This window comes from Pocillopora damicornis, chromosome 4 (assembly GCF_964200805.1).
Source record: "Pocillopora damicornis chromosome 4, jaPocDami1.2, whole genome shotgun sequence".
NCBI classification, from domain to species: Eukaryota; Metazoa; Cnidaria; class Anthozoa; order Scleractinia; family Pocilloporidae; genus Pocillopora; species Pocillopora damicornis.
Window position 1 is genome coordinate 6,218,280 of NC_142673.1, and position 11,908 is coordinate 6,230,187.

General features: G+C 36.9%; 1 protein-coding gene across 2 annotated transcripts; it reads right to left on the reverse strand.

Moving 5' to 3' along the window:
- Positions 1-128: 128 nt before the first annotated feature.
- LOC113670110 (major facilitator superfamily domain-containing protein 12) lies at positions 129-10,715 on the reverse strand. 2 transcript variants are annotated; one of them, XM_027186202.2, is made up of 11 exons: positions 9,775-10,715; positions 7,844-7,958; positions 6,984-7,148; positions 6,469-6,561; positions 5,778-5,870; positions 5,269-5,309; positions 4,743-4,875; positions 4,544-4,650; positions 2,530-2,607; positions 1,800-1,924; positions 129-1,428 (listed from the first exon to the last, which is right to left on the reverse strand). In XM_027186202.2, exons 1-11 carry the CDS (start codon positions 10,254-10,256, stop codon positions 1,193-1,195), a joined length of 1,668 nt encoding a protein of 555 aa, XP_027042003.2. In that variant the 5' UTR covers positions 10,257-10,715; the 3' UTR covers positions 129-1,192. The 2 variants fall into 2 exon arrangements, with proteins under 2 accessions (XP_027042003.2, XP_027042004.2); XM_027186203.2 differs by lacking the exon at positions 2,530-2,607.
- Positions 10,716-11,908: the final 1,193 nt, after the last annotated feature.

Below are 11,908 nucleotides of genomic sequence, written 5' to 3' on the forward strand. Positions count from 1 at the left end.
AGGAGAAACACTACAATCAATCACGCCTTGGTTACTCGCGCTTACCCGCGCTATGTTCGAATTATGAACATCATCCAAGAAAGGTTGAATTTCAAATTTATCGAAAAACTACACGACAGAGACCAATATATTAACATATGCATAATTTATTTATGTAATTGTATTTATCTCATTTCTTTGTTTCCTAAAATACTGCACTACTTTCTGAAAATTATCGCTTTTTTCAAGTTGTATGAAATGGTATCAAGAAGTGATGCTTAACCATAAATGGCGAAGCTTCGTTATAAAGACTGATTAAACTTTTAACCCTTTAACACCCATAAATGATCATGACATAATTCTTCTTTACGATATTAATACAATATCAAGCAGACAAGTGATAAGAATAAATAAAAATATCGCTTAAAGGATTGAGTTGATCCAATACCAAATTCTCAAAACTATCATCACAAGAATTGTATGAATGACAGTAAGGAGAATTACTAATGAGATTTTGGGAGTTTAAGGGTTAATCAAGTTCCATGCATTTGGTAAGCTTTTCTCCGTGAAAGGGAGAAAACCATTAAAATTTGGTGGAAATATAAACCAGCTCTTTGTATCAAAAGATGCGACACGAATTCTTTTATCGTTTCCTGTCTTGGGATATTTGTATCCTTCTGTATGAAGTTCAACTCAATTCAATTCAGAATGAAAGAGTTCTTCTCTTCTCAATTCTCATTTAAATATACCGTTTTATCATTCATTTATATTTACCGGCAATATGATTCCGAAAAAGACCAGCTGTAGATATTTCTTCATGTAGTTTCCATTTGTACTAAAAATTATTTACTCAAATACAGAAAAAAGAAAAGCCAATAACACATTCCATGTTCTCCAAAACACGAAACCGTTTTAAAATTTCTTTCTTTAAAGTTAAGATTTAGAATAATTCCTTTAAAATCGCTTCAATACCTTAAGCTAGTGCCAGCAGAATTTTTGTTACCGGAATTGTGATTTGATACAAAATTCTCAGGTGATCGATCGCTTGAACACCTCGAGTTAGTGCCTTCCAAATTTCAGCCATATCTCTCGACTTCCTATGAGATGGGCAACACATTAGCTTCACATTTAGGAACGTATTGCCTCTCATGTACATTCCTTTCAACAGTGATATTCTTATCAATAATCACATTTCAGATGTTTCAGCGTATGATCACCGCTCACAGTTCCTTCTTGCCCTCTCCTGTGAACTACCGACATCCTCTTGTATGGAGCATGGCACATCGTGAGGTGACCCTTGTATTGATCCATACTTGGGCGAGGTCGTAGGTTCGTACATAAGGCACGATTGATTGGGCGGCGATCCTATAGATCTTGATACGCTGGTACTCACTGAAACGTTCTGACCAAGCAGTTTATCTTGTACGTTCGCTTCTACTTTCCCAGATTCTGTAAGAAGAACCACAAAAAGGTAAAAACTTCAGACACGTCTTCGCTCAAGCGCCTTTTTACATTACCGCTTTTTTTTAAGGATATTGTTTATTTTATGTATGCAATGCTGCGGATTCGAACTCAACCTGAAGAAAACTCGTTTCTAAGAATCTACCAATTTCGAGAGTACTTTCGGGATTTAGTCTGATGCTGCATAATGAAAACTGGTCGCTTCATGCACTGCATAGTCAGTTCAGAAGAATAGGGTAAAGATACATAAAAATTATATGAGTCTAAGAGTCTATTCCAACGAAAATAAATTAAAAAAACAAATAAAAATTATTTTAAAATACAATTAAGGCTTTTCCTCACAACTAAAAAAAATTTACCTTCGAAGTCTCCTATTTTCGTCTTTAACATGCTGATTAGAACCAGCATTGATATTATGGTTGCCCCACCAGCAACATACACCATAACCTCTCTGTAGTATGGACCACAGCCTGCGCAGCAGGTCCTAAGGAAATAAAAATAACCGATCAGCAAATTAATAAGTTCAGTTAACGCCAATGGTTCAGGTTTAAACGTATGGTAAGCAAGGCTTCAGCAGCCGAAAGGTGAAGGCTCTTTACCATCTGTATGCCACACGCACTACAGTGCTTCTGCCGTACCTTTCAGTTTCACGCGCTCAAGCGAAGGCTTTGCAGTTGATAGTTTGAAGCCAAAGCGCATTAGGAGTATTGCATTACCTTTGATAAGGCCGTCCACCTTTCAAAAATGTCTACACTCACGTTCCCGATCTGTTCCCGTTCCCTTTAACGCAGTATACTAATTTTATTGTACGAGTCTACAAGACCCTCACTTTCAAAATGAGGCAACATTGCTAAACTTTGTCGTGAAATGGCTTCTCACTTGCTCCCGTTTTCAAGGAGAGGCAATGGAAATCACGGAAATAGCTTATTTTCAACGGCTAGACGTCTTAAAACGACGTGAATACTGCAGAAAGTTATCGAAGGTGTTCTTGCTGCTCACAGTGCAACTAAAGATTTGCATTTAAACAACGATTTATTATAGCGTAATTGTAATTATTTGACCATGAAGTTGGTTGATTGAAACTCGTACATGTGAGAATGACTGAGTCCTATTCCATGAGGGGAAGCTGTAGAGTTTCCATTCCAAGGACTATGTACTGCAACATGACTTTCGAGCAAACAAAAGTATAGAAACAAGAAATTGAAAATAAAGTAACTACCAGTAGTCTGATAAGGCGCACGCTGGCGTACAAGCAAGCAAGCAGGAGCTGGTTAAAGGCTGTTACATGGCATTCATTAGCTACAAGTTAAAGTGGAGCCAGGTTATGATATTCTGATGAGAATTCTACTCAAAACGAAAAATAACGTAAAACAATAAACACGTTCTTATTCTAGATGAAATAAATAATGTTCATGGCAAATCTTCGTGTAAGTAAACGAAGATTTACCAATCGGTGAGAGAATATTACTTTGGCGTGACGTCATAACCTCTTAGTAGAATGGAAAAGCGAGAAAATTCTGAAAGCACAGTAACAATACCGCACTGAATTAAACGCCTTTCCAAAGAAGATACTCACTAGGAGGTCTGCCATAAACATACCACATCAGGGTAAATGGCGTACCTTACAACACAACACAGTTACCAAAGTTTTTGTCTCAACTGTGTTAATTTCACGCGAGGTCAAATCTTATTTTCACAAATTTCCTATTAAAGTAGACAACACCGTGACACCAAAGGAGTTCTCTAATAAGCTACCGAGAAAATAAGAGCGAGTCAGAGTACTCGTAAGAAGTCAGTGTTACAAAGAATCGGCTTGGAGCGAAAAAGTGGCCAGAAAATAAAGAAGTCTGTGGTGAAAAGCGAAAAAATCTACAGAGTCACATTACTTTAATAATAAACCACCAGTTAGGAAGCAGAGAACATCAAACGCGACTCTTTCGTGGCAGAGGGTGCACTGATAAGAAGCACAGGTTATCCAAAGCATTTGCAGCAGTAACAACAAAGATTAATAACAAGGACGTTGCTCTCAAGAGAAGAAAGACTCGTGAGCTCTCAGCCACATGGATCTAAGGCCAGTTTTTCTCCCTGGACATCAAACTCGTCATATTATGGTTATACAGAGACGTCAAGCACCGACTATCATTCAAAGATAAAACAGAAGGATATCCTTTTGTGTAACAAATTACCATCTTGATGGAGTTGACATTGAAAGCTCATTACAGCTAGAGACTCGAAAAAAAAGATTCTTGGTGTCATGAAATTAGGCGTGTGAATAGTCCATATACCTTTAAAGACTACTGCTATTTTAAGGTAAGATCTTCCAAAGAAATAAAACCCCTCACGTTAGTCTTCAGTCCTACATAGAAGGATGTCATCTGTTTTGTCATGAGCGTGGAACAAAGAAACCAATCTGAGTACCCCATGAGGAATCCAACCACAGAATTTGGATTTCACACTTCATTGCTTTTCCAGAGATGTAGAGGACTCACTCACTAGTGAACTACATTTGTAGAATACATGGGTTGTATAAGCCAGGTTTAGATGTGACAAGCGGCCTGCATACTGCAGGGATCACAAATGTCACTTACGTCCAAAGCACTAAGCGAGTAATAGAAAAAATGGCACACTGTGCATGTAAAAGGAAAAAATTGCACATAGTGCCAGTAATAGAAAAGATGGCACATTTTCACCTTGACTATGGAGTTAAGAGATACTTCTCTTGGCAAAGTCTACTGAGTTCCATCAGTACACTATTCCTCTGTTAATCAAATGTACAGTACTTCCACATTTGACTATTTGGGCATATGTCTTCTTGCAAAACAGTTATTACAAGAACAACTGTAAGAAGTACATGTGACTAACACAAGCCTTTTTCTAGTTAGTTTGTGTCTGATGCCATCTGACCAAGATGACAAGCTAGATCAATAATGCTTCCTCAAAACAATATCACTGCACAGCACAATTGACATTGTTTTGATAAATCAAAGCATTGCAAGTTTCATGTGAGAATTCTCAGGTACCAGTCAGTTGTGAATTCACAAAATATGATGTATACAAAGTTGGTCAATGAAAATACTATAATCCATTAGTTAATAATACTTACTCTCCCACTTTGTTACATGGATGAAATATCTGTATGAGTTGTACTGCAAGTCCATTGGATAGTTTGTCTGTGAAACTCATTGCTCCATACACAAATGCACCTGTTTCCTGGAATAAACACAAACAATTTATCACATCAGATAAATAGGGAAAAAATGCAACACCAAAATCTTAATCAGGCCAAACAAGACAACATTTACCACATTCTCCCCAATCAGATCTGCAAGCATAGTCAAAGCAGTGACAAGTAAAGTTGATCCACCAACTCCTAATAAAGCAGAGGCTCCATATGCTGATATGTAGTCTTTCTTTCCTATCCAATGCATCCATGCACTGGTGAAAAACAAAAAACAACCAACAAAACAGATCAATTCTCCAAAACATATACATGCAAGAACCAAACAACTTTCAAGAATATTGCCTCACGTCTGCTCATCAAGCCCTCATTCTTATACACACTGGAAAAATCTCACCAATAACTCAATAATTCAGAATACATTATTGCATTACTTTTTTTCCCCTTTGATATCTTATTTGCTGTTTCATCTGGTGTTTTGCTACTTTATTGTAATAAATCTCCATCCTTTAGAATCTTAACACATATTTTATAAGTTAGCCTTTGGAAAATGTAAACAAAAACAACAATTTCATGTACTATAATTTGTTTAAACATTGAAACACATAGATACTGATCTCACAAAGAAAAAATTTGGTTCAACAACTTGCCTCACACCTCCTATCATAAGGAGTCCAAGGAAAAATGTACCCTAGAAGACAAATTTTGTAAAAAGACTTACAAAGCATTCTTTTGAAATAATTTGGATATAGATTATCCCAGAGGAAACACTCTTGGAATGTACTCCAAACAATTCTAAACATAGGAAAGCAAAATCCTGGAGACTCGCTGAAAGACAAAACCCTCAACCCCTTTACTCAAAAGAGTTGATGAGAACAATGTAGATTATTAAAATCACCTTGCATAGGCTAATGAACGCAACTTAGATTGACATAAAATCAACCAATGAGATCAGTTAATTAATAGATCTCTAAAATCAACTGTATGTAATCATTTGGACAGGCATATCTGTTTATCATTATCACCCAACAATACGAAGTACGCAGAAACACTTGTTAACATATGAGGGTGTTATTAGTCTAAAATCAACCAGGTCAGAGCATCAAAGTCAGTGGTAATCAGTGATAAATCAACTAAATATCACAAAAAATACCCCTACCTTTCTACCATAGCACTTGTTCAATGGTTTTGAAAGGAATGTGGACAAGAATCCACATACATAAATGACTAAGGGAATTATAGCAATGGTGTCCTAAAACAGAAAGAAAAGTTATCTTAGGGTGTAGATTGTTTTAAAAAAAGTGAGCCAAGTTACAAAGACAGAATCAATGCAGTGTTAAAGGAAAGACTTTGAACATCAAAGTTTACAGAGCATTAAAAGACCTAACCCATAAAGGCACACCTCCTCTGGGGGTACTCACATACACTAAGGCTCTTACTCAATCCCCCTCTCTCTCCCCCCATAAAAGTTACTTGAAGACACTGGATGCTTACTTCAGGGTGACATATATCTTATCCCATGTGAGGTGAAAAAAATGAAATAAGTGGCTCAGCACTTATTTGCACAAATATCATACCCCTGATGTAACTGATGAAAAAGGACATCCTCTACTACCTTAAACACTTCAATATGCATGCCCTGTGCTTTAATCCTTTGTAGATAGTGCCAAGATACAAATGCTGTTTTAATTTTTTTGTATTATCACCAGCACGCGTGTGTACAACAGCAGGAAGAGTGCTCATTTAAATACTGCCCCATAAGAGGGGTGCTTAGATTATTCAAAGGGTACTTGTAAGTCTTGAGGATCTGTTACAGTACTGCATTTTAAAACAGTAAATGTTCACCCCACCTTTTTTAGTGACAGTGTTTCAAGAGCGTACATGGGGATATAAACTTGTGTGATGTTAACAATCAGTCGAGTGCACATATAGAGAGCAGCCACCTGCCAAATCAATGAAAATAAGTTACATCATCATGCTCACGACTAGTATTCAAACAAACTCAAGTTATTCTCCAATTCCATGATTAGATATTGCACATTCATCAAGGCAAAATGATATTAACTGAGTGAAAAAAATTTTCAGGTTGAAAACAACAATATTATATGTTTTGCAGCTCTCTGTCCATTTGAAAGTTCTAACCATCAGATAAAAGCTGCTGCAGCAATAATAATAATAATAATAAAAGATAAATAATAAATGATAATAGTAAATAAAAATAGTAAATTGTATGCCTGCAGTTATAAGAGGCATTAATTATCATAAATAATAGTTAATTGTTAGTACTGAGTCAAGTGCCCCTTTTTTGTCCAATGGTATATCTGTTGTGAACTAAAAGAGTTTTTTTCAAAATTTTTAAACAAACCTGATAGAACTGGATTTCTTTAAACCAATGCATCCAGTTTCCAGCACTTCTTTTACTTCTTTCATTTGCAAACACATATGTACAACTTCTTGGAGGTTCTTTCAGTCCGATATGAAATATCAACATGAACAGGAGACCAGTGCCGACAACAATAAATGCAACATACTGGAACAGAATATGTCGTAAATTGAAGACTTATGAGTCCTTTACAATCAAAAGATTAACTTCATCACAAACTTAAGGTACCCAACTCTTTCAATGATGACTAAAAAAAAATGCATTCTTAATCTTGAACAATCAATTCTTGATCCTTGACACACAAATAAGAATTGAGAATCAGCTATTTCTCAACTGTCAACACCTAATCAATTAATGATTCTCATCCTTGCTAGCTGGTAACCCTTTTTCTGTTATCAAAATTAGTTAGTTAACTAATGGTGAGATTAGTTTAGAATTATGTTATAAAGGGAAAATATCACCAATGAGCAGCCATTCAGGGCTTCTGTTTTCATATGTTGTTTGCTGCATGATATACTTCAATTGCAAAGAGAAGTTATTTGTAATTTTAATCTCATCTATGAGATCTAGGGCTGGGCTCGCTATCACCTCAGATATCTGGGTATAGTATGTACCACACGGATGAAAGGTGCTTTTCTTTGATTGGCTAATTCAGAAGTGATTAGCAAGTATTGCTCACCTTCAGAAGCAGAAGAGAAAAGATCACGTGAAGAGTTTAATTTCTGACCATATTTCAGTATATTTACACTTTGGTGGATATTTATTCACTAAACACTACCACAATACACCAAAACTTATTGTTGGCTGCAAAGACTTAAGAATTACAAAAATTATTCACTGACCATAAAAGCTGTTGAGTCAGAAGGAGAAAGTTTGACTGTGCCATTTCCTTCTGTACTTATAAGAACCCATGTCACCAAAAAGACAAAAATGTTTGATGAAACTGTACAAGCATATCTGGGGAAGAAAAAAAAACAAGAAGGTTTGAACCAACTAATTAAATTGCTGATCCTTTACATGTAACATCTGAAAAGGTAATGAAATCCTATCTTTACTTGAAAAAATATAAAATTCAAACTGTGGCTGGGACATTGATTATTAAATCAATTGTCAGTGATAAAAAAAGAGTGTTCAGTTTTCAAAAGATAACTAAGGCTAACACTAATCATAGAACTTGCATAAACTGTTGTCTGTGTTCATATATTTGCATAAGCTTAATATATTAACTGGAATGAAAAATCTATGGTAATATTCTACATGAATTCTAGATAAATCAGTTCCCTTAATATTGAAATTTGATATGCAACAGAAAAAAAATAAAACAGATGAGACAAACATTTGTGTCTTAGAAAAAGCACATTCTAATTCACATGTCACATTTCCAAGATGGATTCAATCTGGTATTTATCAAGCGGCATCATCCTGAATTTAAATTCACTTAAAATTCTCACATCTAGTATGTTTTGATTAAAAAAAAATTTTTATGTTTTGATTGTAGAGGCCTCCATGAGTAAAGTTAACCTTTAACCCTTTAACTCCCAGAAGTGATTAACATAAAACTTCTCCCTACAATATCCTTACATTCTTCAGCAAACAGGTAATGAGAACATTCAAACTTATCAGGTAGAAGCTGCTATCTTGATCTAGCACCAAGTTCTCATAAGTAATTTACAAGGAAATGAAAGGAAACAGGCAAGAATTAACAATCAGATCAGATCAGGGCCCTTGATTCATGCCTCCAGTGGCATTCCCCACTTCCACACCATTTCTTACCCTTATTCATCTTTTTGAGACTAAATCCAAAGATGCACTTAGAAATTTCTTTGTTAGCATGCATGTGCTCCCTTCTATAGATCAATGCTGTACCTGCATAGTTGCGTTTGACTCGAACTACAAGTATGGCTAAAGGCCAAACTATTTTTCCAGGCACATTCTCTGCATAAGTCTATATATGTGCTTCCTTCCACAGACCTAAATAGTTATGCTTTATAATCACTTCCTGATCTATTGAAAGGACAAGTACTTTTCTTGAAATTTCATCCATACCAATGAGGGTAAAAATTTCTTCTAAACTTAAAATATATTAAAGTTCACACGGCAACCAGGTGGACAATCAGACATGGCATATTAACTCCGCCCACATTCCTTTAAATTGTGACAATGGTGGCTTGCTTCCTGACACCTATTTACACCTTGTCAGAAAAAAGGCAGCTAATTAGTGATCCTTTAAAAGGACCTCTTGTTGCAGCATTTAGATCACCCCTGATGAAGGCACTAGACAGGAGTGTTGAAACGTTGGGTCTATGAATTATAACTTCTTCTGTTACATTCATTAAATCTGTAAACCAGAGTAGCATCAAACCATGTCTCCTTCTAAATTTCTTGGTTCCAGTTGATGCTGAATTACTGTTAGACTTAAGGCAAAACAACTTTTGCCAGAACACTGTGTGAGTGTGTGTGTATACTGGTATCCTACTTCTAGCCTACAATGTACCTGGTGATTTCCTGGTCGACTAGTGGCTGTTATAAAATAGGCGGCCTAACTACTGTTGTTACAAGTAGACCTCTATGTTGTGAAATCACGTCACGTTCCACGATACAAAAGTAACTGAGAGTTGAGATAGTAAAAAATAAAAAAGAAAAGAGGCAAAAATAGAAAAGGCTGCTTTGCATTTAAAAGTACCATTTAGAAGTACGCTGTGCATTAGTTTAAGTATAATTATGGATGTTTTCTTACGCATCCACGGGCAACGTTACGTAAACTTGAACTTACCTGATGGCATTTAAGGTAACTTTCTCGTTTTCGCAATCCGTCAGTTCTGGAATCAAGCTTAAATGAGAAATTTGCGTTGATGCCCAGCCGAACTGGAAAATCACAATAAAGGGAACATAGTACACGAACAAAGCCCAAGTTGATGCGTCTTCACAACCAATGCAGAGGTTGAAAATGAATGGAAAGGAACAAGCAACGCACACAACTCCAACGAGATGCCAGACTTTTCTGCGACCGTATTTACAATCTCTGGTTTTATCGGATTCCACACCAACAAACGGCGTTGAAAGAGCATCAGCGACTTGACCGATCAACAGCAAAGTTCCCGAAGCCAAATTTGAAAATTGGGCAACCTTATGAAGGTAAAGCAGAAGATATGTAAACCACATTGAAGCGCAAAGGTCATTAAGAATATGACCGACTCCGTAGCATATTCTAGTCCTCCAAGTCATTTTCATCTTTCCTTCGATACATTGGGCCATGCTAAAGTCTTTTTTCAGTTGATGAGGAACGACTACACGATGAAGATTACTTGTACTTGCGATCCTTTAGAAATCGACTTCCCGTCACGAAAATTTTGTCGTCGGTTAAGGATAACTTATCTCTCTGCTGACTCAATTAAAACACACAATCTTGATTTAAGATCATAAGTTAAGCCAGCCACGCTAAGTTAAGTTCGATACTTAACACTGATTTTCTTACTACTCTACTTTACCGGCTGATAATATTTATAGACATCATAAGAAAGTCACGTGCTTTGTCATATGATAAACAAAAAATCTCTACCCCGCTGGGGGGTGGGAAGAGTTTTTGTGGACAGAGGTGCGCGTTCTCAACCATATAATCGAGTTTTGCAAAAAATTGGCCAGTACAACAGTTGACCAGACTCTACTTAGCTATTTATGTGTCGATTTGCATTTTAGGAAATACGAAATACAGCTAATTAAGAGAAAAACCTGGCTTCCTGTGGTTATCTTTTTTTGTAAAGTACAATTACGTTAGGTCATGCAATCCACGTAGTGCATTAGGTCACAGACAAATTATTGTTCTTTCCTGTTTTCCACACTCAAAATGATTAAAATATCAATCATGCGATAATCACGAGGCTACTGATAAATCCTTTTCCCTTTGATGGTAATGCAAGTTTGGCAAACAACAATAAGAATCTCTCATCACACCACGCACAGAAATCAACCCATTTTTCAATTGACGTCACTCACTCGCCTGACATAAGCTAAATTTTGGAACCCTACTTTGAGGACGATCATGCCACCTTGTTTAGTGTTCTCCCGAGATTTCAGTGTTTTTTGAAGCCGGCCATCAAAAGCAGGAGCCAGCAAAGATAGCATTTTTTTTCAATTAAGACAGGTATTAAACTGTTTTGTCTCTTTTTAAAAGCGGCAAGCGCTTCAGAAGCAAGAAGCCGGCGACAGCGCTGGTCACTAGGGCTTCCGGAGAACACTATGTCCCCTGTTGCTGTTGGGAAATCAACGTATCTCGTCACTAAAAGTTTGCTTAATAATGATGTCTGTATTGTATACAACTTTTAACGAACCTTTTAGAAAGGGAATTAGACAGAAGACATGAACTGGTCGAACATTACTGGCTTATTGTTCCTTGCATTTTAGTTGTTAGAACGCATGATATAGTCCCGCATGGTAGTAAGGTTTATGCGCTACTGGACCATCTAGCGTATCATGAGCATGCCACGCTATCTAGTCTCCCTCGCAGCCGTTCTTTGGGCTGTCTTACTAAAAGGCCTCTTTCTGCAAGAGAGTTGCGTGACATACTAACAGCTATGATGCCAGCAGGCTCTTATTGGCCCTAACGCACGAGAATCTCGCGGGCTTCTCGCGAGATTCGTGAGGGTTAAGTTGACCTCACTTTCCTCGCGAGTTTCGCGAGAAACTTGCGAGATGCTACTGAAGCAACGACAACAAGTGCTTGCTCGCCGGTTACAATGGAAACTCCATGAACTGTATTTGGAGGGACAAGGAAATCGAGGAAAGGTATATTAGTTCCTCTACTAACGAATGTAACTAGGAGGAATTGTTCTCAGAAGTATAGCATGAGTCTTTGTAGGTTCCTTTTACATAGCACAGTGCGGGAAAAAGGAAAATAAGCAGAACTTCGA

Excerpts from the sequence above, each read along its gene's own strand:
- LOC113670110 (XM_027186202.2), bottom strand. The coding sequence starts at position 10,256 with ATGGCCCAATGTATCGAAGGAAAGATGAAAATGACTTGGAGGACTAGA. Across the intron at positions 7,149-7,843 it reads CTGACTCAACAGCTTTTATG|TATGTTGCATTTATTGTTGT; the intron begins GTCAGTGAATAA and ends ATTCTGTTCCAG. Across the intron at positions 5,871-6,468 it reads AAACACTGTCACTAAAAAAG|GACACCATTGCTATAATTCC; the intron begins GTGGGGTGAACA and ends TTTCTGTTTTAG.